The sequence below is a fragment of the Chelon labrosus genome (assembly GCF_963514085.1).
Source record: "Chelon labrosus genome assembly, chromosome: 6".
NCBI lineage: Eukaryota > Metazoa > Chordata > Actinopteri > Mugiliformes > Mugilidae > Chelon > Chelon labrosus.
The window spans coordinates 8,549,920-8,574,808 of record NC_140342.1 but is presented as its reverse complement, the minus strand read 5'-3'; the positions used below and the strand labels follow the sequence as shown (position 1 = coordinate 8,574,808).

The following is a 24,889-nucleotide window of genomic DNA, read 5'->3' as shown; positions in this document are numbered from 1 at the left end:
TTAAGGGGTTGAATAATTTTGACAATGCAGTGGTCATTAAAAATGATATTTTTGTGTTGAATTTGGAGAAACCACTTGTAATATTAGTTGTGTTGAGCTATCTAAGTTGCTCTTGCTTGATTTGTTTATTGCAAACAGGTACTAATTTGTACATTTTGCCAATAAACCTTATTTGCAATGGGGGTTGAATAATTTTGATTGCAACTGTATGTGCATGCAGAGTCGGGTGGCTTCCACATGGCTTCTGCAAAACTATCTGAATAAAGTGACAGTATATGCGTATTATAAAGTCAGCCATGCCTGATTTATATAATATCTAACAAATGAGGGGTCAATAAAAATAGCAAGCATGTATACAATTAGATTCTCTGCTGGGATTCAAATATGTAAAAGCTACTCAGTTCTAAAATGCAGATTAGACCACCAAAACGAGCTACAACAGTCTTTACTGTAAGTGCGTGTAGAGAGAGGTTGCTGCAATCAGACCTGATTGTGGCAATGAATAATTATTATTATTATTATGCACTTTCTAGTCTTTTATCTTGACTGAGGCAGGAGTCCAATAAGCTGAGAGTGAAAGGAGTGTGTGTTAACTGATTAACATCCTCAATTGCTTCTTTCCTTCAGCGCGCTGATGTCTAAAAGGAACGATCTAGACCCTGGGAGGAACAGATGCATGGTTATTTTTTGCTTTGTCAATCAAGACCACTGCTGAATATCTATTGTAAAGGAAACAATAAGACAATCAACCTTAAAATGAAGTCTAAGCTGAAGGTGACTGCTTGACTTTTAATATGAAAAGACCTTCACTTTAGTCTTTGAAGCATTAGAGGAATATATAGAGGAACATATTAAAATCAGTAAGTAGCTCACAAGGATCGGGCTGTCCTGTGTTTAATTTACAACAAACTGTGACAATTCCTCACCATAAAATATGTTCTATTACCTTGTGTAAGCCAACATCCACTTTAAAAAAAAAATTTGCTCACTCATAAATTACTTTGCACTCAGTCAGTTTAAAATAAGCTTTAGTCATATAACACAAAAGGAACGTAGGAATTAAATGGTTTTCATAAGAAAGTTTCATTTTTATTTAAGTGCAGGAAAAATTCTCCACCAACTTCTGAAAAATGATTACATTTAAAGAGGTAGAAAGAAGAAAAATCTCCCATGAGCACAAGAGTGGATGAAAGTTTCTTGTATGTCCTCTTTTAAACTTCTGTAACTGCATGGACATCCCAGTGGGAGGTCTTAATTTACATAATGTCAGCTTACATAGTTCAGATTCTTTTTATTCGATTTCCTGCCAAACCTCTCCATGCACTTATAGCATTAAGTCCCTTCTTTCACTGCACAGTTACTCTTTCATTACTTGGCCAAAGTGAATCTGAAAGAAAAGAAAAGGAGAAAGCTTAGCTTGGTATTAAGGCTGGAGGAGTGAGAACTGACAAGTCTGACTCTGTCTCGTCTGATCACAAACTGAAGTGATAAACTGATACAATGTGGTTTTACGGGGCTTTACTGTAAATGCCAAAACCATAGACCATATAAAAGGAGCAGACAAACCCAGCTCGAAATCATCCATTGCTTTGTGGGCCACTGTTTTGAAGCATCAAGTTTATATAATGGCCGTGACCATAATTTGAGTGGTGGAGCTGGGGTGGAGTGAGGGGTGGACCTGGCTAAGGGGTGGACACTATGCATGCCCAAATGATAGCGACTTGACAAATGCAAGGTAGTCAACACCCCAAAGTAGACCGCTTCATTGTCTGATTCAATGAAAATGTGAACGAATTCGAAGACCTGCAACTAGTGACCATAAACTGAGGAGTAAAATATTTACTGAGTTAATAAAACGAGTGAAAAGTAAAGTTGTTTTGACTTTACATCTCAAATCACGTACTTCTTGCATTAGTTAGGTTTGCACATAGTACACTGTTCCCACCCAGACAACCGCCTCTTTACACTGGTTCCCTCTGGGAGGCGCTACAAGAGCAATCAAAGCTCACGCCTCTGGACTCATTAATAGTTTTTACCCAAAAGCAATAAGCAAGCTGAATGCTTGAGACTCACAGACTGGTACTGTGGAATATATGTCCAAAAAAATAACCTACCTCACTTAGTTATCCCTGTCGCTTTGACCTATTTATTACTGTCGAGTTGTTGAGTGTATTTTTTGGTAATATATACTGTGTTCTCTCTGCAGGTTATTGCATTTTTACATATACTGCCTATTTTATAGTGGTTTTTTTTATACTGTCTTCGTTTGCTCTTACACAAACCATATAAGAGATGACTTTAAACTCTCGTACTGCGTGCAAGGACAATAAAGGCGTTCTGATAGCGTGCATTTTTATGGAGTGGTGGTGTGTCAAAGCAAAACATGATGATAGCATTTGACCAGTTGATCTACCTAGCTACCTTTGGCTACCTCAGATTTATCATTGTTACAGACTGCTTGATTAACCTCTCCTAACACATTTATCAGTGGTGTAGCGGTACTTGGGTAGATATGTATAACTTAACATTTAAATAATGCAGTTCATCATTCCCCTTCAGGTGGTTAACACTGGTACCTCACAGCAAGAAGGTTCTGGGTTCGAATCCAGGCCAAATGTGAAAGAAAGGTCTCTCTGTGTTACCCCGGCTCTCACCCGATGACAGACTGGGATAGGCTCCAGCCCCCTGCGACCCTTCATAGGACAAGCGGTTACAGAAGATGAATGACCGAGCTTAGTAGGTGTGGTTGTGTCTCACCAAGGAAACATATGGTGTAAAAGAAAATTAAGGGCATATGAAAAGAGCCACCACTTTATTAGAGTCTTCATGTGCATTAGATCAAATTGTAGAACTCTATAATTACCCAGAAAGGCTAGGAAGTGCATTATTGTATGTGCAGTGTTCAAAGGTACCAATCATCTTCGAGTGCACTCGTTAGTGCTGCTCCCATGAGGTTATTTAATGGATAGAGATGCACTTTTACTTCCCGAGTGGTGTCACTGTTTAGTTACCTTTTCTCCGCACAGATGTTCGTGTCCTGTTGTGTGACAGGCTTTCAGTATTCTAGGTCAGCCCTCCAATGCTTCAGTGTGACTCAAGAATGAAAGGGCATGCACGGGGAAGAAGCAAAAATAGCAGCAGAGCCACAGAAGCCAAAGCTTTGACAAAGCCTCGGACATGTGTGTTCCCTGACCTGAATAACCAAAAGAGCTGCGGAGCGCTCGACCAGGTAGACCCAGGACATGACGGGAAATTCTCTTTCTTTGTTGCTTACTGCCCGCCAACTTACGGTGAGATAAATAGCAGAGCAGACAGGCTATCACATTAAAAATCAGGAGGCTGTACTGGAAAGCTAATCTAACCTGAATTAATTTATTTGAATAAATCTCAGCGTTGGGATCATGTTTAATGTGCTGAAATAATTTCTAATGTGCCTCAGCCCCTCACAGTCCCCACACTGAAAGAGGAGGGGCATTTCCCGTTTCGTTTTCAAGCTTCTTTTCGTGTCCTATTACTCATACTGGAGAGGTCCAGTCGCCGCCTCCACGCCAGAGTTAAATGGAATTAGCAAAGCTGAGACCTCATCATCCTCTGTTTCGTTCACATTCACCACCTGCCAAGTTACATCGCCGAGACTTTCGAAGAACAATGAGCACGCAGCACACAGCATGGCCATGATCTGCTTTACACTGTGCTCATCAGCCATGATTCATTCTTTCACAATAAAAGGTGCAGAAGAAGTAATTACTCAGTCAAACAGGCAGGAGGGCTACAGCGTGTTATCTGCTGAAACAGAGGGAAGAGTGTAGAGGTCTTTGGAGTATGCCAGAGCTCTTGAGTAAAATTAGTCATTTCAACATAGACGATGCCAAGCTTTACATGCACACAGGGACACCGTCCTGCTTTATGCCAAAGCCTTCATGTCATGTCAGGTGCATGCGAACCTCATTCTCTTCACTTTCTGATGTGGGAGGAAATCACGTCATTCTTGACTTGTGATTACTTTGGCACATCACATGTTACCAGGCTACGGGCATTTGTTTTCAGGCACATTAACACCACCGCCACGTCAAGCCCCATCACATCATCTTCCTGGACAATTCAGAGTTTCCCCGCCCTTTTCTCATCTGCTGCCAGACGTTGATTCAGCTGATGGTCGGAGTGCAAACAATCAAAATCAGCTGCATTTGTCCTAAAGCTCAGCGGGCGGCCGAGGAGGGAAGAGGGAAAGGGAGTGGAGTGAGTCAAAGGAGAGATGACAGAGAATTCAAATTGAGAGAAAAGGCAGATAAGCTGAAAGAGAAAGAGACTAGAGACTAGTGGCCGGGGTGGTGGGTGGGAAATCGGGTACATGTGTCGGACTGGGGAAGTAGGATAGACGGAGGAGCGCTAAACAGTGTTGAAGGAAGAGAACGAAACAGGGGGTTGGAACTTTTCAATTACTGCACGCACAGACAACAAAGACCCAGATTTCAAGAGACTATAACAGTCTGTAGCCCGGAGGGAGAAGCTCATTTAGCCTCCTTCATCTTTCCTATCCTTTCTCCACACAAATTACAAGTTGGAATATTTAATGGATTTCTTTTCTTGCACCGGCAAACGCAAGCTTATATCATTACAGATGTCCAGAATGCCAAAATCGGCCACCTTGGGAGGCAAACCTTCCCGTGGTCAGATTACAAGAAAACTGCCTCCTGCTTTGGTTTTCAAAGAGCTTCACCTGATTGAGATGGTCCACACGTCTGTGAGCAGCACTGACCACAGATATTTCGGCTCTGAAGATTTGACCCCTCTTACTGAATTGACAAATTGTCTTGATTTGAAAAAAAAAAAAAAACACCTCCTGATATGCTGCCAAATTACATTAAAGCAAAAGGGAATCGATGGAAGCAGACTATTGATTGAACCCCGTCGTGGAGAACAGACTCCCCTCGCAGTCCATTTAACACAGAGAGGTCTTTGTCAATCATAATGACAAGATGAGACAGTGGTCTCTCCTGGCAAAGACAAAGTACAATGGTGCCAAAATAAAACAACATCTGGTTCAGGAATTCAGCCGCTGTTCATTATTGTAGCCTCAGAAGAGCAGATGCAGGAGTTCCCCTCTCCTGTGCCTGTCCACCCCACCCACGAACACACACACACAACCACAGCCCTGCTTTCTCCTCCGCCTCAATTTGAAGGTTTATACCAAGTTTCCTCTCACATCCTTCAGCTTTCACATGTGTGAGAGATTGTCAAGGAGCTAGTCGGGATGTCGCTGCAAGGAAGGCCTGGGGGAGAAAATCCGCATGAGTCCCTGCGCCTGTCTCACCCATCACTATCTGCAAGAAATGCCACCATTAACAAGAGCTCCCTTTAAAATGTTCCCAGCCTGCAAAGCATGTTATTTACAAGTTACAGGTCAAACACTTCATTTGCATAATTTGCAATTTCAGCATCCTTTTAAGATGAATAATTTGAATTGTTTTGTGTGTGTGTGTGTGTGTGTGTGCAAATTGTGATCTTTGGAGGTGGCCGACTGAGAGCACTCCTCAAGCTCCAGTCTCATAACCCAGGAAGCCTGTTCCCTGATAATGGTCTGTAATTATTCTCGCTGGGAAATTCTGCAACGTGCATGTCATCAGGTGAGTTTGGTGCAAGCCATTTAGTCAGGCAAGCCGCAGGCTCTAAAGCAGTGGCTGAGGATAATAAAAGGAGAAGAAGGAAAACACTACTAGATAATTAGCCTATCAGCAGACTCAGTTTCACACTTTTAATGCGCAACAATCTGCACAGTGAGGAAGTGGCTGTTGCTGCGAATAATGAGAATGAATAACGTGGAGGTAATGGTGAATGATGGAAGCAGCCCTGATCTATCATCCTCATCCTCTAAACTTGAGTACAATCAGTGATCATACTCACTGTATTGCCCTCATCACGATGCACTTGCTCGCCCTCCTGCTATCTCACTTGGAGAGAGAGAGAAAAAAAACTGGGGAAGAAAAGCTCTCTTTGTTGAAGCAGGCGCTCATTCATCCACCAGCTCACACAGCTAAGGGGGGGAAATTAGGAGCCCGCACGCAACGTTTATAAGATTTGTTTTTAAAGCAGCCACTTTAAGGATCAGGCAGCGAGACCAAAGGATTCCACTCAGGATGGAGAGATTTTGCAATCAACCCCTGGAGATATCACGGTTGGCACGGACGTCCTCGGAATGAACTCCTCTGCGCCGCTGCCTCCGCTGCTGCTGCAACTTCTCTCCGAGGAGCGGTGTAGGTGCACGGATGCCGGAGGATCGTCTCCCGAAACAAAGTTGAGCAAAACCATGAAATGAAGTTGGAGTAACGCGTGAAAGAAAGGACTCGTTCCGAATTCACTGTTGCCGGGATTTTTGTTTTGTTTGATCACTGAACTGGAAAGGTTTTTACGCAGCCAGATTGGAAGAGTTCACTTATTCTTAAGAGCGCATCATTTGGTTCTCATTGCAAAATCAGGTGAGTCCGTCTTTAGTGTCATAACACTCTTGATCGTGCAATTTGTGAAGTCGTTCTCAAACACTTCTGGGTCTTGCATTCATTTTTTGACAACCCTCCAAATCTACACAACGCGCTACTTTTATTCCCCCCTGATATCTGTCCTCAGTCCGGAGAGAATGAGGTGTCGCTGGGTGAAGCATGAGCTGTCAGAGAATCAGTCATAAGCGGCTGTCTCTGCTATGGGAGGGGGCGGCTCTCAGCCTCTGGCTCTGCTGCTGCTGCAGCTGGACCTCCAGGGTCGCCGCCGCCGCTGGAGCCGCAGCCGCCGGACAAAGCCACGGCGCCCCCGGCTCCCTGGGCTGGCTGCTGTCGGATAAAGGGCCCTTCCACCAGTCCCTGGAGTTCACCGAGGCTGCGGAGAGGTACCAACAGGGCTTCAGCACAAGATACAAGATCTATAGGTGAGACACGATCTGTTCAGTGTGTGGTGTATTCTTGAGTGTGTACGAATACTGAAGGAGTGTGAGGTTTGACTGTGAGTGTGAGCAGTTTTTAATTCCATTCAGGCGTGCTGCATGATCATTTTACTGATGAGCACTCTGAAGTGTTTGCAATACATATACATATACACAAAAATTAAAAACCTTCACACTCTCAGGGTGACTCTCAAAGGTAAAACACCTCCACCACATTAGTAGCGAGCTGATGAGCAGCTATGAAGCTCATGCAAAGTGAAGCCCTTTCTATTTGTTACTGAGAAACTGAAAACTGATCAGTCATCAGAACAAGCACAGCATTTATTCCGGTCTTGACTGTTTGGTTTGCGTCTTGACTGTTTCTGTTGTTGCTGATGTTTCAAAATGACCCACTCAGCTGGAGTTAATCCCACGAACGTGTGGACAGTCACATCCTTTCACCGACTTCCTGCAGCATCCCTGAGCTGCACTGTGCACCTGCTGCCTCCTTCATCTCAATATTCCTCACGAGCGTTCTTCCTGCTCTGAGGCATACGTTACAGTGTACATGTATGCTGATCGATACAACCTGTTCTCCATCTTCTCTGAGTGCAGGGTGAATTAGATGTAATCATGTTCATGTCGGTGTGTGTTTCTGTTTTGATTTTTGGCACTGTTCCCGCGGCCTTGTGGGGATTCATCATCTAGAAATTTGTTGTTTGTTTTGCGGTGGAAATTACAAATGGATTAACGAAGTGAAAAAAATAAAAAAAATACTTTGTGTGCATTTATAGCACAAATCAATCGCTCCATTATCTTCTCCAGGAGCCTTTGTGGCTGTGGTGTTTATCTCTTTGTGACACCTGCGTTTTGTTTCTATGGACCTCCTCCATCAATGTCCAAAGAGTCCCCTGACTTCAGGCTCCTTGTTTTCCATAATTACTAAAAATCACTATAAGCGACAAAAGGCGTGCACATATTGGACTACCAAAGGCGGCCATCATCTGTACTGGCTGGCTGACAGCTCGCAGCAGTCCTCGCTGTATCCCGCAAGCTGTCTGCTCACATTTTTAACCCAAAAGTTGGTTTGAGGATTAGGGATTAAGGATTTTAAGGATGTCTCTAAAATGAGACCCAGCCAAGGTAAAAACCTGCTTTAACAAGATGAGGACTGACAGGACAGTCCATTTGAAACGGATTTCAGTCCCTCTGGCTGACGCAACTTTTTACTTTATGTCTCAGAGATAATGTCGGGAAAAGAATAAGGAAACACTGAAAGCTATTATGCTCAGAAATATGTCATAACCGCATTCTACACAGTCCCCACAGATATTCCATATTTCTCTGTAGGCATGTCCTCTAAAATAACCTGGGAGCGTGAAGTGCTATCCCACCCATCTGACCTCTGTAACAACCGTAACACCCATCACTTTGCTGTCAGTCATGTGGCAGCATGTGATTAAGCTTTCAATTGGGTCCCCACAGCTTCTCCTTTTATATTTTCTACCCCCATCCAAGAAGTTGTTTCCATCACAATTGATTTCTTTCTGTACATACAGCAAGCAGCATGTTACATAAGCTAGTGTGATCCTACAGCTGAGACTCCTCTGTTTGGCACATGCGGATGGGATAGCTGTAGGCTAAGCCCTGGACTGGATCTACAGTGCCCATCCAGAGATGGAGGATCAGCCTGTCCACTCGTTATGATGACTGGCTGTAATGACACTCTCCACACAATGTACCGGTTGCCCAATTATTTCTTTGCTGATCGTTCTTCTCGTGGCAGTGATTTGATGGCCTCCCAGAAGGAGAGGGAGGTACACAAAGCAGCAGGCAGCACAGAGGGAGGGAGGAAGACACAGAGATGGTTTGTAAGGAGCTACTGCAGAGTTTAGCAAGACTTGTGTCCAAGGGCCCAAGATATTAAATGATGACAGGTGATGATGTGGGACTTTATTTTAGTTTTGCGCCTTTTTGTCGCTGTGAGACTTACAGCCCTGCATCCTAATAAGTTTTGTTTTTACCAGTGCAGGAGTTTGCCCTTTCTCTGGGGTACATGGAAAAAAACTGATGGTTCAGTAAAGTGTGTCCATGTGTTAAGATGAAAACAAAAACAAAAATAGGATTACAAATATTTGATTTGCACAAGACATGCTTTCAAGCAGCACAAAAACCAGAAGCCGTGATCAATGCCACAGCCAAAACTTTAGAAATAATGAGGTCACAGTTTAAAGATGCACGCTTTTGCACATTCCCCAATGTGCAAAAGTTCTTCAGTGATATTTTCTTTTTGTAATATGCTGGCAGTTTGATGAAATAAATACCTCAGATATAAAGCTCAAACACCAGAGACTAGAGACAAGGCAACAGCTTATCCTTCTCTATCCAAAGGTCAAAAATATGCTCATTAGCAGTATTTATCACATTCAATCTGTTTTCGTGTTTTGTTTTTGATCTATAAACCAAAGTGACCTCTACAGTAAGCTAACCAGCTGCTGGTGACAGCCTTGAGGCACCATGCTGCTATAAGAATGCAGTGAGTGCAATTAAAAGAGTTTATGAAAACTAATCAGCGAGCAAGGGAAGTTGAAATGGAGCAGTGAAAGGGCAGGTTGAATGGTTAAAACTAAACCTCTGTCTGCCAGTCCAAGTGGTAGTTATACAAAGGCAAACTCGGCTGAACCACTTATAGAAATAGAACAAGATCAAGCCTAGAACTATTCCTGGATGAATAGATCTTACGAAAAAAATATATAGAAAAACTAATTTATATTCTTATATTATATCAAAGTAAAAAGCAAAGTGCTGTCCTGTAAAAGTCTAAAGTGGAGTATTAAACAACTCCAACCTGCTTTACAGTATCTTTAAAAGTAATTTTCTTGGACATCAGATGAATACTATCAGAGCTCTTTGGAGGAATAAAGCTTCATCCGTGTCAATACCGATTCATCTTTGTCGAGCATATACGGCTTGTGAATGTGTGATCAATACAGAGTAGTGTGTGCATCTGTGCCTGTAACACGGTTCACCTATTCCCTTGTTCTCCCCACAGCTTGTTAAAAAGCAGCCCGGGGTCCTATACACGCCGTGAACTACGCGCCTCAAACGAAATGAGCAAACGTCTCCGTGTCTGTGCGTGTTGCTGTGTTTCCAGGGAGTTCGGTCGATGGAAGGTCAACAGCCTGGCGGTGGAGAAGCGGGACGGTTTGGGTGGCACCGGCGGTTTGGCTCTGCCCCTCGACCCCGACTTCATGCACACCATCCGCCTGCTAGGGAGGCGGCCAACCCTCCTCTCTATTACCGAGAATCTAATAAAGAAGTATGGCACCCACCTCCTCGTCTCCGCCACTCTGGGAGGTACAGTAGAGTACGCTAGCTTCAATAAGAGCCTGATTCACGTAGTTTCTAATATGATTTGGTTGTATTTTTCCAGCATATGCTGATTTCACCGTCTATTGGCTTTTACAAGCAAAGCATATTATAATTTTACTGGATCTGTGTTTTTATGTTTTTTTTTTTTTTTTTGCCTCACAAAAGGATATCCAACCTCTGTGGTTTAGAGTACAACAAGTCATTTGAAGTAGGCGGAGAGAGATGGATTTAATATTTTGTTTTGCTGTCAAAACAGCGTGGTTCATCACGGTACAACACTATCATCTACATGCAGTTGGTTTATCTTTTATTTATTTCAGAATTGCAGAATTTAGTAGTAGAACTGAAAGTGTAGATTACACAGATTTGAGGAAAAACTGTTCATTTGGGTTGTTTCTATATGAGAATGCCATTTGATTTAAGTTTAGCTGACAAGGAAGTGTAGCAGAAATAGCTACTATAGAAGCATAGACTGTAAAATAAATGGACAACATGTCTTCACTTCGTTACATTGAGCAAAGTGACACTAGAATTCCAGGGATACGGGCGCTGCCATCTTGTGAGTTTGGAGCCAGAGACTTGTATTTGTGTTTGGTTAATACTGTGCTCTGCTCTACCTCCTGTACACTACTTATTTATTTTTTAGCCATGCATCATTATGGATTCAAACTCTGTCAGTGCTAACTACCAATTGCCCACTTTTTTCCCCCACAAAGCTAATGTTGGAGTGTTCCTTTATCTTATTAACTAGTTACATGAATTAATTTACAATCTCACTAGACCTTAAATTTAACTCACAGAAAAAAAACCTCCGATCCTTGAGGTCGGTCGGCACAGTTTAGAGCACAACAACTCATTCTGTAGGATTCAATTATTTTAACGTTCCTACTCTCAATTCAAATCTCAAAAAGGAGTGTACAAGTACATTAGGGACAGTTTCATAGAGGGGTTATCAGTGGCATCTGTCAGTCACAACTGTCTGCCATGATCTCACATCCATAGCGTCAAATAACTAATTAAAACCAATCCTGGACACTTGAAAACACATCAACATTGTTTTAACCACCTAAATGACAGCAATCTGTAGAAATTTGATTCATACTTTATTTTTTTTTTTAATTTGGCCCAAGTCCCATCCACTACCATGCAGGGGGTGGGACTTATGACCTATACAGCAGCCAGCCACCAGGGGGGGGGGCTCCACAAGCTATAGCTTCACTTTCGAGGAGCTGTCATGACATCCATTTTTTTTATCAGTCTATGGTTAGAAACAGTGTTAAACGATATTAATACACCCATTACAGCAGTGGACAGCCTCATATTGTCTTTTCGTTGACGAAGCAGCTATTTTTCTATACTATATACTGGACAGTACTTTGCAGAATTTATACTTTATATCAACCTTTAACTTTATATCAAAATTTGACACAGAGGACCATACAAAGGTTATTCAAAAATGTACAACTTGGACACAGATGACTGTTATTTGCTCCAGGTTTCCAGCTGAGAACGAATGTTAAATATTTGTAACCATGACATGCCACAGACAAACAATGTCATCCTGCAAACAGGGGCGCCACAGCAGAATAACCGACAAATAACTGCTTCGTTGTGGTTTGGTTCAAAGTTGACTCCAGGTCAAGGTTATAGAAACAATTGTACCAGGAAAAGACAAACAAATGGTGCTCTCCAAGTCACACACAGCAATATATCACCGTGACAGTGAGCTTTTCCAACCTTGACCATAAGCAAACATCAACCATAGCAGGGGTAGATCAGGAAAACTTATATTTACAGAAATCATTGTAGGTGACAGTTTTGAAAATAAATAGCAAAAATGACATTGTAACAACAATGTCACACACAATAGGGCCAAAAAAAAAAAGGCAATGACTTGCTATATCATAATTTCACCTTCAGAGGTAAGTACAGGTCCGAAATGAGTAAAAACTGAACTGAATGTAAGATTGTATATTTTATGTTGGGAAACATTGTACAGGTTATATTAACGTCTAAGACAAACAAAAGCTGCAGACAAGAGTCAGCTTATTGCTGCAATGGATTTTAGGTGTTTTTGTTTGACTGCAACATGTGTGGAGGTGGGTATCTAGGTGCATTCTCCTCCTCTGCACAGTACAGGGGTTTCAGCCGCAGTGACAAATGTCACCTTACACATAGTGATGCTGTATGAGTGCTGCTGTTGAGGAGCCGCTTTGGGAATAGGGCCAAAGATGCGCATTGACAAAATGGCCTTGACAAGCTGTTAAAGTTGAGGCAGAATTTAACTTTGTCAAGGTTTGCTAAGGAGCCCCTGCTACACAGTGTGCTCATCCTTCATCTGACTGAAACCTGATAACTCAGACTTTTGGGGAAAATAATGGGGTTTATTAATGCCCCTCTCCACCGGATGGTTGATGTAGCAATTTTACACTTGTTCTCTGGGGAAACTTTGTAAGCTAAAATGAGCTGCTGCCATATAAGTAGATGAGGCAAAATGGAGTAAAAAAGAGGCCAGTAATGGTAAATTCATAAAAAAGCTTTCCTTCAAATCTTGAAAAATTGAAAAGAGTTAATTAAATTGATAGGTTATTCTGAATGCCAGTGATATTAGCGTAGCATATCATTTATTTGTCTTTAAGAAAGCAGTGCAGACCTGAGATCTGCTTATTCTGTAATGTAATTTTTGGCTATTATAATTAAGATATAATTAAGGGGACTTGATCAATGATCTTAAATAAGCTTTCTTTATTCATGAGGAGTTTAATAGATGCAGGGACCTTGTCTGTGCCTTTTCCTTCAATCATCCAAACCATCAGTTCCCCCACAGCACTTAATCATTACTGCGCTTTTCTATCCTATCTGAAAAGATACTAATGAAAGGTGATTAGAGCCGCTCTGTCAGACCTAATGAACCTCTCATTCTCTCTGCCTCGCTGTCACCAGGGGAGGAGTCTTTGACGATATTTGTAGACAAAAGGAAACTCAGCCAGGAGCCTTCATCCTCAGGGGCCGAAGGCAGCTGGAGCAGCAACAAGTACTCCAATACCACAGGGACAGTGACCCTGGAAGCCCTCCACCAGCTGGCTGCTTCCTACTTCACCGACAGAGAAAGCACCCTGCGCAGGCTACACCACCTCCAGATCGCATCCACCGCTATTAGGGTATGTGGAAGTTAGATGGTTGTAAATGCAGCTGCAGTGTGTTCTGAAATTAACTCCAAATATTCACTGCCTGAAGGTAACTCTGTTGCTCTCCAGCCTTGCGGTTTTATTTTATCTTCCTGCATTTGCACACGGGAAGGGCAGGATATAAAGCATCAAGCTTAGTGCCCATGAACTTATTGAACATGAGGAATTTAATATGGGAAGAAAAAATACCTTGATCAATAAATCCGTCCAGTGCCCTTAAATTCTGCATCCGTTTGCCGCTGTATGTGAGAGTATGTGGAGTCCCACAGGGGTCGATTCTCTGATATCTGTTATTTAATCTTACACACTCACCTTAGCTGGAGTTATTCAAACTTTTAAGGTTTTATATAACATGTACTCTGGTGACTCAAATATAATTTATATAGCTGTGTCACTGACGGTGGTGGATTAAACTAAGTGGAAGCTCCGTGTTCAACTTTTGTTTTCTGGTTAAATGAGGACAAATAGATTCCAATGCTGTGCACAGATCTAAGTCTCGTCTCATATCAGACAGGTTCAGCTGATCCAGAATGCTGCTGTCGGGTTTGAAACAAGGACCAAAAGTGTTCTAGAATTCGAGAGTCCAGTTTCAGGTTAGCTGGTTTCTGCAGAAACTGCCTGTAGCTTCTACGCTGCACAAATGTGGAGTACACTGCCAGAAGAGCTTCGGACCATTACTGTTAATTAAATCTCTCTGGTTTTATTATTTTTATTCTGTTTGCTTTTGTTTGTTTTACCGCTTTTTATAGTTCTGTGTGTTTTTGCTATCCTGCCTTTATTGTTTTAATCCTTGCGCTCCTTTTGCTTTTCCTTGTGTACTCTCTAAAGGACATGCCTTTGGGCATGAAAGGCACTATTAATTTGCTTTGGCTTTCCTACATAAATGCATATACACACATCACTAAGTTTAAATTGACCCGGTGGGGGGCAATATGGCGCCAGCCAAATACTGGGTTTATTTCAACCCATCTGTTAGTGTTTGTTTATTTAATTTTCACTTTATTACAGAATATTACGTTAATCCTGCATTGCTGCTTTGCCTCATGTGCTGAGATACTTACAATACATAACTTATAATACATGCTAAACATACAGTGTGTATTTATTGATTTTACTATAAGAATGACATCAGTGTTGCAAAAGTGTTTAGACCATTTACTTAAGGGAACAGAATAACTGCACTAAAAGGAGCCCATGTCTTGCATTCAAAATATGGAAAAAATATGTGTTGGCCACAAAATATATTTATAAATAAAACAAAATCTTTAGTTTTTTGTTTTAGGAGCAGACTTCAACCATAGGGCAATAAAGACAGGGTCAATGTGAAGTTAATATATTACTGCATCTTACCAATATTGTCGATCCATTGACATCTAAGTAAATGTCATGGATAACAAAGTATCTTCTAAATATCACATGGATTTAATTTAAGGTAACAAGAAGACCATGGAATAAAATGAGCAATATTTCTCTTTTCAATGTAGTGGAGTAGAAGTACAAAAGTATACATTCAATTTGGAATAATTAAAGCTATACGCTGTACTTTCTGTATTCTCTCTGCATTTTGTGTTTCAGTTCTAAATCAGTTTTTTCGTGTGTGTGTGTGTAGTGATGCATTTGAGCTTTTTGCATTAAAATCAACAGTGATTGCTTGCCAGAGCTGAAGGGGGGTGCAACCATAGCAGAGGAGATGGAGACAAGAGTATCCTCAAGTATCTAGGAGTATGGTGGAGCCTCTTCTAAAAATTCAATCTCTAGCAGTAATCTAGCAGCAGGAAAGCATCAAATAAAAGTTTTGGATGACTACTGTAAATTTTCATAACAAAGCAATGATTACAGTCTAAAAAACAAAGCAATCGATAGTGATGGACTGTAAACTGCAGCTGTTCTCTGTGTCATGCGCATGTGTCAGCAGTGTTTGTGTAATTACTCTCGCTGCCAGGAGGGGGAGAAAAAAGTTCTGCACAGGAGCTTTAAATGAAGTACAAACTTAGTACTTTCCTGACATACATGCAGAGCAAAGTTTTAATCCATGACACTTGGGTATCTTAACTTGAAGACTTTCACTAACAAATCCTTTAATACCAGCTCAGGGACTTTGTACCCATAACATATTTAATCAGGTAGGATTAAGAACAAATGCTTATTTACAGAATTGGCCCGACACCATGAGATTCACCTGTTGTGACTGCAGGGCAGCAGAAACACTGTCAAATCGGTTTTCTCTGTTTCCTCTTGCGAGACGTTTCTTATCGCAAAAATCTCTTTGCGTGCGGAAACAAGCGGGAACACGGGTTTCATTTGATTTATATTAGAATCTGATAAATGAAGTGTTTTAAAAGCTAACCACCAACACACTAATGAACTGTTTTCAGGCTGCAGAAACACAATACTTGACGATAAAAGGTTTCTATGACATCACGTCCTTGGTAGCAAGCTTTAAAGAGGAGAGTGAAGAGTACAGAGGGAAGCAGCAGTTGTGTGTCCTGTAGTATAAAACACCAATCATCCATTTTATCGTCTGAAGTGGCTATTAGAGTGCGCGCATTAATCAGCCGAGGGGCAAACGTAGATGCTAAAGTGAGTAGCCACTGATGAAGACAAGTGCCCCTTCCACCACCGGCACCACCACCATCACCACCACCAAAATGAGAACGTGTTCCTCTGGTTATGCATCAGCTTGATGGATTAAAGACATCATTCCATTAATTTCCAGCCAAGCCGACTTCCATTCATTTGCCGCTTTGCAGCGAGCGTGGAGCTCAGGCAGATTGAAGATCAGAGCGAGAGAAAGAGAAGGGGTGAAGGAGATGAACGCTACACTTTATGAGGGATGTAAAGTAGCACCTGCGATACCATTCATTAACATCCCATATGGTTCTGGGGATTCGGTGAGAAATAGGACGGATCCTGAGCAAAAAAAAAAAACTATATGCTAATACAGCGTAAGCTGTGTGTGTGTGTGTTTCTGATTTTTATACTTTAGTATCAAGATGAATTATTGTTATTGGAAAAATGTAAGCAGAGAAGTCAATCTGTTTAAAGTATTTCAGTCGAAGTCAAGTTGATTTCTTCTCTCACACCAGAACAAATTATTCTGTCTGAGGAGAGAAAGTTCTCTTACTGAACACTTGAAGATATAACTTCACAGTGACTCATGGCTTTTCAGATTTTTTAAGGCATAAGATACCTTTAATGATGCTTTTAATGTTCTTTTCAGCATTTTAAATAAATTAAAAATACTGAAGCGAAATGTGTCGATGCATACAGGTCAAAAAGACATCAGTGGTGAGTGCCTGCACCGACTAAATGAAGTTCATCTGCTGTTTTCTAATCAGAGGAGGGGGCGTAGCAGTTTTTCCTCTAAATTTACATTCTGAAATGACAAAAAAACAATCACCACGCAGATCCTTCATAACACCACCACGCTCTCTCACTATGCTTGCAGGTGACTGAAACCAGAACTGGCCCGCTCGGATGCAGCAACTATGACAATCTGGACACGGTCAGCTCTGTACTGGTTCACAGTCCAGAAAACAAGGTTCAGCTACAAGGTAAATACACTTGAGCTATGATAGTGGCATGTTTCTGTGATCTCTTTTCTGTTAGCCTCATTGCGGGGACAATCACATTGTTGGAAAATAATCTTATGTGGTTTAGGGTTTTTTAACAGTTGTAGCTTAGCATAAAACAACAACTTGTAATTTGTCCACTTTGATTTTTGCAGGGCTTATATAAATAAGATGTAACCTGTTAGTTAGAGGAGGATGTTTTTTTGCCTTCTCACAGAGCCAGGCTTGCTTTTTTTCCCTCAACTCCACCAAGCTAAACATCTGCCGGCGGGAGCCTTATGTTTACCAAAAAAAAGATATAAGACTCCTATCAATCTTCTCATCTAACGCTCTACAAGAAATCGAAGGAGCTTATTTCCCCGAGCGTCAAAACTGTTGCTATTGAGGATACATCTGATGTTATTCTGTCCTTTTTTTTTTTTATTGATAACAAATCCCCTGAAAAGACCAAAACCAGCAGCACGTTAGTCCGTCTCTCACTTCCAGTTTTCTTCTCCCCTAAGGTCCCTACAGGAGCTTTAAAAAAATGTCACAAATATATATAGTTTTATCTCAGTAATTGGCCAAAACAGGTGAGCCATACCGGATTGAGGAGGAATTCTGGGGGACTACTTTCAGCAGCGGATTAATACACATTTGCTTGACATCACAGCAGCAGGCTACTGTTCATAAGTTGACATCAGTGGACCTCACAGAGGAATAACATATAGGAATCAAGATCAGCCTTTTGCTACACAGACGATACTTGTTTCAGAAGGATGCATTCATGTTTGGTCTTTTTTACGTGATTTGTTGACTCTAAGAACAGTTTCAGCAGCCTCATCCTTCCATATATTTGTCGGTGTATTCATTTCTTTTCTCTACATGTTGTCCACAGGGCTGCAGGTCATCCTACCAGGGTACTTACAGAGCCGCTTCATTCAGGCAGCTCTCAACTACATTGGCTGCAAGTCTGAAGGCCAGTTTGTTTGCCAGAGCAGCGATTGCTGGTGTGAGTGCAGCGTGGACTTCCCGCAATGTAACTGTCCTCACTCTGACTTGGACACTCTGGGAAACAACATGCTGCGCATCAGAGACACCTGGAGGCTGACCAACCAGGAGTTTGAGGAATCCGGTGAGTCAGAAATCAATTCAATGTGACCCTCTAAAATGGGACTTGAAAATGTCAGCTTGAATAATGCTCTCAAGCAAAAACCCACCGGTGGAACATTGGCTTTTAAAATCTTCCTCAAAGGACTGGATACCAGGTCACAGGTCATTTTATGTCCCCAAAAGCAAATGCATTTAAACTTGAATTTCAGAGCCAAAACTTTTTTTTTTTCTTTTTTTTTTGCCAAGGGCCCTCTTGGCTGTCAAACACTGACAGCAGCCGGACACAGTATCATGAGACCTGTCAGTCATTGTGTCAGATCAAATGATTTTTCTGATGCCGTCTAGGTGCTAAGGACTGCTTTTAAAAGGTTCATCTATGTAGACTGTGACCAGTCAACCTAAATGTTTTTTTTTGTTAATTTACAAAATCTAAATCATAACCCAAATAATTATTTATCATCCATAAATCTCCTACATGTTGTTTAAACCTAAGAGATGTGATATCACTTGATGATTACTGACATTTACTAGTCCTGGACATATTTGGTTGCCTTTAGACTCTACACCGATATAATCACTGGTGAATAACGCTGATTATCTGGTTATCATGGCACATGGTCAGTTGGTGAGATACATCAGGCAGCAGGTGAGCAATTTGTCCTCAAAGTTGACGCAGGGAAAATTGGCAAGTGGAAGGATTTGAGCAACTTTGACGAGGGCTAAATTGCGATGGCTAGACGACGGGGTCAGATCATTTCCAACACTGTAGCTCTTGTGGGGTGTTCAGGGTCTGCAGTGGTCAGTATCTATCAAAAGTATACCAAGGAAGGAAAAGCAGTGAACCGGTAACAGGGCACTGGCCCGGCCATGGCTCGCTGAGGCTCATGGGCAGCTAGGGCTTGCCCTATGTTGTCAAATCTAACTGATGAGCTACTGTAGCAAAAAAAGTTCATGCTGGTTCTGATAGAATAGTGTCAGAACACACAGTCCATCACAGTTTGTTGTCAATGCTGCTGCGTAGCTGCAGACCAGTCAGGGTGCTCACTTGACTGCTGTCCACTGTCAAAAACTCCCACAATGGGCATACCAGCATCAGAACCGGACCTGAAAGAAGATGGACTGGTCTGATGAATCTGCTGCATCATATGGATGGTGTGTGCCAAATAACTAGGGGACATATGGGACCAGGTTACAAGGAACGGGAGTGTGCTTGGTGTATAACAATGTACAGGTGGTGGTACATATCAAAGTAACATCCACATAAATGCCAAGACTCCCAAAAGAACATTACATTGTAATGATCTGAATGTTATTACTTTACAGGTGGGTGGTTTTAATGGAAAAGGCAGCTTCACCCTGTCCAAAAAAATGGCAATATACAAAAACATAATAAATATGAAAAGACTGTCAGATTTGTTACTGGACACATGGACTGAAAGGCCTGTTGTTTAAGAGCACTCTGTTGTTCTCTCTTGTACTGGTTCCTCTGGTTATTTCCCTCAGCTCTGCACACTTAGAAAAAAAGAAACATCTACACAAATAAATAAATTAACCAGCAATTACACAGAATCTGGCCTGTGTCCAAGCACGTAATGATGTATTATTGCTTTATTTTTGAGACAGTGCTATAATTACCATAAACACATGAATACAACTGGGCAGAAGATTAGGAGCTATGGCTGGCATTTACACAACAGTTTACACAGCTATTTGCAGCAAACATGATGGCACAAATCAGGAGGACAAACTGTCTGTTAGAGGCAACAAAGCCAATGTTAGACTCAAGGGCAGTTTCTTCATTGGTTTGATGCACTGTCATAAAGAAAGAAAGGGCCTTTGTTTCTGCCACTTTCTACCACAGTGTTTGTCTGGCTCACTGTTGTAGGCTGTACACGTACATGTGAATATAGTCGGATCAACGTTATGCCATGTTCCATGTAGCACTGCTGGCCTGGCCCTTTGGGGCAATTTCAGTGTGACTGCAGTGTTTCCATAGACTTTAATGTCAAAGCAGGGTTTTTTTTGCTTACTGCAGATGCCACTGTGCAATCTGAATGGGTCCCAGGAGGGCATGTCCAACATACATCAATCAGCCACTACACTATGACCACTGACAGGAGAAGTAAATAACACTGACCATCTTGTGACAATTCAATGTTTTGCTTGGAAACTTGGATGTTACTTAGTCATGTAGCACCCACCTAGAACAGACCAGACACCTCCACCCCATAGCAATGACACTCCTTGATGACAGCAGCCATCCCCAGCAGAATGCAGCCTGACACACACAAAAACATGAAAAACAGCACAAGGTGTTGACCTGGCCTCCAAATTCACTAGATCCCAAACTGATCAAGTATCTGTGGGATGATCCACAGAGGCCCCTCCCCTTAACCCATAGGCCCCCACTAACAACATTCTATTGCCAGACACCACAGGACACCCTCAGAAGGCTCATGTCCATTCTCTGATAAGTCACAACTGTTTTGGAGGCACAAGGGAGACCTACACAATATTAAGAAGGTGGTCATAATGTTATGCCTGATCGGTGTACTTTCATTATACAGCTTCTTTGTTTTTCATTTCCAGCGGGTTAGTTAGCGTTAAGACCTTCCTCCTAAAAGCAAAACCAAATGCAAACACTAATTTGTCAGGAACATGTCTGATTTCAGTCAGAGGGTAACAGATAATTTTGTTTCTCTGAAAGCAACAAAATCTCAATGTAATGTAATTTAAATAGTGAATAAGGTGAGTGCACTTTTTCAGTACTAAATGCTTGAGTTGAATGTTTTAATTGATTGCACATTAACTGAACCTAAAATGAAATTGTGTATTGAATCAGATGATTGTGACGAGTCCATTTATTTTTAAATATAAATACCAAAGTAGTTTTTTTTTTTTACATCCAAACCTGCTGAACTGATAAATGGAAACCATCTGTTAGAAAGTCTATTTATTGTAGACGTTGCGGCAATGCCAGGATGGAGCTGTGCACAAATAAAAATATAGTTTGTTGCTTAGGGAGACTTCTTTGTGTTTACCGGTGGAATTGCTAACTGAGAATTGTTCAGTGCAATATATAACAATGTTAGCCCGGTGTTAATTTATTGATGGAACAGCCCACCTTTGCAAACATTACAACAATTTCCCCCTGAGAGGTTTGTCAGGAGCCACAACAATACATAGCACATTTTTGCTGCATAGGATGTACTGATGGTTAAAGAAAGCTACAAACATTACTTCAACTGTGGCTCCTGTGGCATTTCAGGTTTCTCAATTAAAAAGAAAACATAAAGAGACCATGACAGGTATGCATGTATATGCAAAGAAATTCTACTGCTGACAGGTGACACGGTTGACAAAGTTTCCCCTGGCATCAAAACACGTCAAAAAAAAACTTTCCCTTTTTGACACTAGATTGACACAGGTGATTAACGTTACCATGGCGACCTGTCTTACTTTCCCAGAGTTAGCAGCAGGAACGGCAATTTAGCTTTCAGTGTCACTCATGTCTAATTACGGAGTAGCTGCATTGAAGGTATACAGCACTGTATGCTAATAACGGATTCAACTAACGTAGTTTTCTCACAGAAACAGAAAATGAAAGGATTTTGTTCTCTGACAATGACAATGAGATCAGCAAAAAATAAAGTAAACTAACAAGACATTCACTCTTGGCTTGCTGAGATTGTTACTTCTCCTCTTGAGCTGTTTGATTTTGCTGCGACAAACAATGAGGCTGTGTTTTGGATATTGTTACCCTGCGGCTCATGGCCACGGGCTGAGTTTACTTATTCATTTGCTTTCCTTTCTACCAGAGGAGTTCCAAAGCTTTGTTGGGAAACTGCCAACCCATTATGCTGTAAACACATCTGTCGTGGAACACTTGTGGAGGACGGATGGCAGCCTGCTCCAGCGCTACAGGCAGCTGGAGACCAGCAGCAACCAGCTTTTCGCCAAAGCTCGCCGCACCACTAACAAGCTCTTCAGCCTTAGCAGGAGGTGTCGGAAGAAGCCGAAAGTAATCCTGCTGAGGCCGAGGTGAGACGCACGACAGGAACAAGAGGGCGGAATATTTATGCTGTGGCCTGTTAACCCAAGGTGCTCCCCAAAACTTATAATTATGAGAATGATTTATGCGGCAGGCGGGGAGAGAAAGCACCAGAGCGAGACGGCACTTATTAGACGGCACTTGAGAAAAAGTAGTCGTGGGATGAGGTGAAAAGTGCTGACAGGAGCAAAGCTGCTCCTCTGCTCCTGCCAGTGAAAGACAAACGAGATCATGTTTGGCCACACACACTCGTTTCACTGTCTGCAGGTTTAAACTGCATCACAGTCAATTTGTCTTAAAATTCCCCGTCTAATATTTCACTTATTTTACAAGAATCATATCCAGGAGGGTAAGCAGCTGTGCACAGTAATACACTTTTCTTATGTCTATCCGTGTATTTTTTACTATTACAGCTGCTGTTTCAGCAGCACTCCCACCTGGATGCTCTGGTCCAGCAGCCTATCAGAGACCACTGTGGTCATAACTTCAGTCAGATTTATGCCCCTCTCATGAACACTCTATGTTGATAGCTATTTCTGGCAGGGAAATTAACTAAATGACACAATCCATCAGCAGTGGTACTCAAATGCAGGCACAGCCCCCTCAGTCGACACACCAATTACACTTCTTTATCACACCCCTCCTGCTTGTAAAAAGAGATTCAATCGTGTCTTAGAGGAACTGGGGAGTCAGTATTTTACTGTCGTGCCACTGCAAAGTGGAGTGTATTCGTTTTTATTTTTATTTTAACCATTGTAGTTATGTTTTAAGCGCATATTTACGTCACCATATTTCTAAAAGTGGTTGACAAAAAGACGCATCTGTTTGCGTGTGTGTGTGAATCAGCCTGTGCGTCATCACAACCCATCCACGCCACAGAAGGGGGATACAGAGGATGAAAACACTAATTTTCATCAGATTTTGCTCCCGTGACTCCAGCTGGGCCTGAGTTTGGCTTAAATTGTTTTTGCTGCACTTCAAACCAGGATTAATCTTCTCGGTCAAAACATTTCCTTTGTGGAATAATCACAAAGAGACACGCAAAAAAAGATACCAGGTGACATATTTAAGTGAGATATTATATAGCCAGTAGAGAGGAGCAATCTCTCTGAACCTGGTGTGTACTAAAACATGTCTTTGTCTCCCTCAGGCCTCTGCACTTCTGGTTGAGCTACGCTCTTTCCATTTTGTACTGCAGTGAGAACAACCAAGTTGGGGTTTATAGCGATGAGAGCCGCAGCTGCTCCTGTCCTTACAGCCATCCACCTTGCCAGGGTCTCTTTCCCTGCTCTGTGGGCGACGGTCCCCGCTGTGCCTCCTGTTCCACAGAGAACCGAACTCGATGCTCCAGCTGTAACCCCGGCTTCACCCTGACCCAGGGAGCCTGCCGGCCCGCTGTGCCCGACCCTACGGATCCATACCTGGGCTTGGAGAGCGACAGAGATCTGCAGGATCTGGAGCTGCGCTACCTGCTCGAGCGGCGTGACCCACGCATCACTCTGCATGGTGTGTTTGTGAGCAACGACGTCCGTGTAAACACTTGGTTTGATCCCTCCTGGAGGAAAAGAATGCTGCTCACCCTCAAGAGCAACCGGGTGAAGTCCAACCGCGTGCACATGCTCCTTGGACTCACCTTGCAGTTTTGCCTCACCAGAAACAGCACTCTGGAGCCAGCACTGTCACTGTTTGTGAATCCCTTTGGGGGCAGCCATTCAGAGAGCTGGACCATGCCTATAGGTCAGCACGGATACCCAGACTGGGAGCGGACCAAGCTGGATATCCCCTTGGACTGCTATAACTGGACACTGAACCTCGGAAACAGATGGAAGAGCTTTTTTGAGACGGTTCATTTTTACCTGAGGAGTCATATGAGGGACTCTGTTGGACTGACAGGAGGAAACAAGAACACGACTCTGTTCTATGAGCCTCTGGAGGCGACAGAGCCGTCCAACAACATCGGCTACATGAAAGTGAACAGCATGCAACTGTTTGGATACAGCGTGCACTTTGACCCCGAGGCGATCCAGGACTTGATTCTGCAGATAGACTACCCGTACACTCAGGGATCGCAGGACTCGGCCCTGCTGCAGCTGGTGGAGCTACGCTACAGGGTGAACCGCCTCTCACCTCCAGGGGCTCCCCACGTGGATCTGTTCGCCTGTCTGCTCCGGCACAGGCTCAAACTGTCCAGCGCAGACGTGACCAGGATACTCGCTGCCCTGCAAGCTTTCAGTAGCAGGCAACCAAACTACATGGAGTACGAGGCAAATAAACTGTGTAGTTAATGGCCGCTGTTTGATGTTTTGTACTATTTCCTTGCCACAGACATGGCCCGTATCCTTTGTTAACTGGATCAATTTGTGTCACGTGTGTGGTTCGTTGTTTAAGGCTGTGGTGTACATACAAAGTGTGCAATTAAATTTGATGTTTTTCTATCATTACAGTGTAGTTTTATGGATTGAATCCCCTGAAAAAAGCAACTTCACAAGAAAAAATCTGATTAAAGTTCCACAAAAACATTATTAGTCATCATTTATTATTAGTTTAACACTTAAAAACTCTAATCTGCTTCTTTAAAATAGTGTTTTTTACTGGGTTTCTTACACAAAATCCTGGAATACAAAAAAAATATTCCTTAGTCTCCGTAGCTTTTGCCCTCTATCTCTCTGAAGAGTCGTAGTGGTGTGTGCTGTGTTGTTTT

At 42.3% G+C, this 24,889-nt stretch overlaps 1 protein-coding gene across 1 annotated transcript; it reads left to right on the top strand.

Moving 5' to 3' along the window:
- Positions 1–6,456: 6,456 nt before the first annotated feature.
- On the top strand, positions 6,457–24,473 carry LOC311488974 (BMP/retinoic acid-inducible neural-specific protein 3-like; the record flags this gene model as incomplete). The annotated part of the gene is made up of 7 exons (XM_084545850.1): positions 6,457–6,919; positions 10,068–10,270; positions 13,229–13,446; positions 16,922–17,027; positions 17,923–18,159; positions 21,956–22,178; positions 23,339–24,473. The coding sequence occupies exons 1-7, from the start codon at positions 6,657–6,659 to the stop codon at positions 24,471–24,473; spliced, it is 2,385 nt and encodes a 794-aa protein (XP_084401976.1). The 5' UTR covers positions 6,457–6,656.
- Positions 24,474–24,889: the final 416 nt, after the last annotated feature.